The following is a 1,199-nucleotide window of genomic DNA, read 5'->3' on the forward strand; positions in this document are numbered from 1 at the left end:
CCAAAAACAAGAGGTTATGAATATCAAACCGAGCATTGATCCTGACTGCAGATAATGATGAGCTGTATTACTCGTGTTACACTTCAGCTAGGATAGGTCACTGTCTTGTGACTGTAAGCGTAGTGTTCCTCCCCCCCCAAAAAGCACACAGATCCTGCCACTGGTTGAAGACAGGCCTAGACCTTTGTATCTTGACATATTTTAAAGCGAGGGGGAAGGGGAAGGGGAGGGGGCGGGCTTGGCTATGGAATGTTGAAGGCTCAGAGATGGCTGTTAGGGTCATCTCATAGTCTGCAAGCAGAAGAGCTGGGAAGCTCAGTAAACTTCATATTGTGGAATAAGTCAGGTAACACAACCTCAAGTTTCTCTTCTCGTTCCTTTCTGGTGAGAGGGGCATGTTTTGGTCAGCTTTTTTAAAAAGCACATTTTAAACAAGAGAACCCTTGGGATCTCAAGAGGCTTTAGGTTTCAGTTTCCCTGTGAAATATTTAGGGGACGTTCCAAAACCTGTCTGGCCACAACTTTGCGTGAAGGATCCAAAGAACTGGGTGGTGCAGCTGTCTGTGTAAGTATTTTCCTTATTCGATAGCAATCGGCCTCTTCTCCCCCTCCCCTTCCTTCCCTACCTGAACTGGAACCGCTGTTCTTCTGCTTTGTGTTTTGTCGAGACTCTTTCATCCAGGGGAATATTTGTTTGGACATGGTGGGTGAGTTCATGATGGAGCTCTTGGTGGCGTTGGCTGGGGTGGCATTGGTGCTGGCATTCTGAGGTGGTGACACAGAGGGGGGTGGCGGTGGCGGCGGGGCCTGTTGGCTGGGAGGCTGCTGCTGGGGTGGCTCTGGAAGGACCGGGGGCTGGAGGGATTGGCCGGTGATGGTCCTCATGCAACTCTCATTGATTTCATTGGCCTTGTGGTGGGACACGGCGCTACTGCCACCGCTGGGGGATTGCAACGAGCAGGCAGGTCGATGGTACTCTGTTTCCACCAGCGAGGAAGAAGGAGGCGGAGGATATTGCTGCTGACTAGCATTGTAAGCGAAACCATTTGCTCCTTGGTAGGGATAGCCGCCATAGATCGCAGAGCTGTCGTAGTAGGTCGCTTTTTGCATTTCGTTGTTTCCCAATATTTATTTCACAAACTGACAGGGTCTTGACACCCTTAAAGAATAACATTGGCACCCCTCTGTCACGTGACGTT

At 50.2% G+C, this 1,199-nt stretch overlaps 1 protein-coding gene across 1 annotated transcript in view; it reads right to left on the reverse strand.

Moving 5' to 3' along the window:
• HOXA3 (homeobox A3) overlaps positions 1-1,110 on the reverse strand; it is a 3,767-nt gene extending 2,657 nt beyond the window's left edge. The window contains exon 1 of the mRNA XM_015418572.1: positions 627-1,110. Coding sequence (XP_015274058.1) covers positions 627-1,110 — 484 coding nt within the window. The remainder of the gene's footprint in view (positions 1-626) is intronic.
• Positions 1,111-1,199: the final 89 nt, after the last annotated feature.

This window comes from Gekko japonicus, unplaced genomic scaffold (assembly GCF_001447785.1).
Source record: "Gekko japonicus isolate JY-2015 unplaced genomic scaffold, Gekko_japonicus_V1.1 scaffold341, whole genome shotgun sequence".
Classification (NCBI taxonomy): Eukaryota; Metazoa; Chordata; class Lepidosauria; order Squamata; family Gekkonidae; genus Gekko; species Gekko japonicus.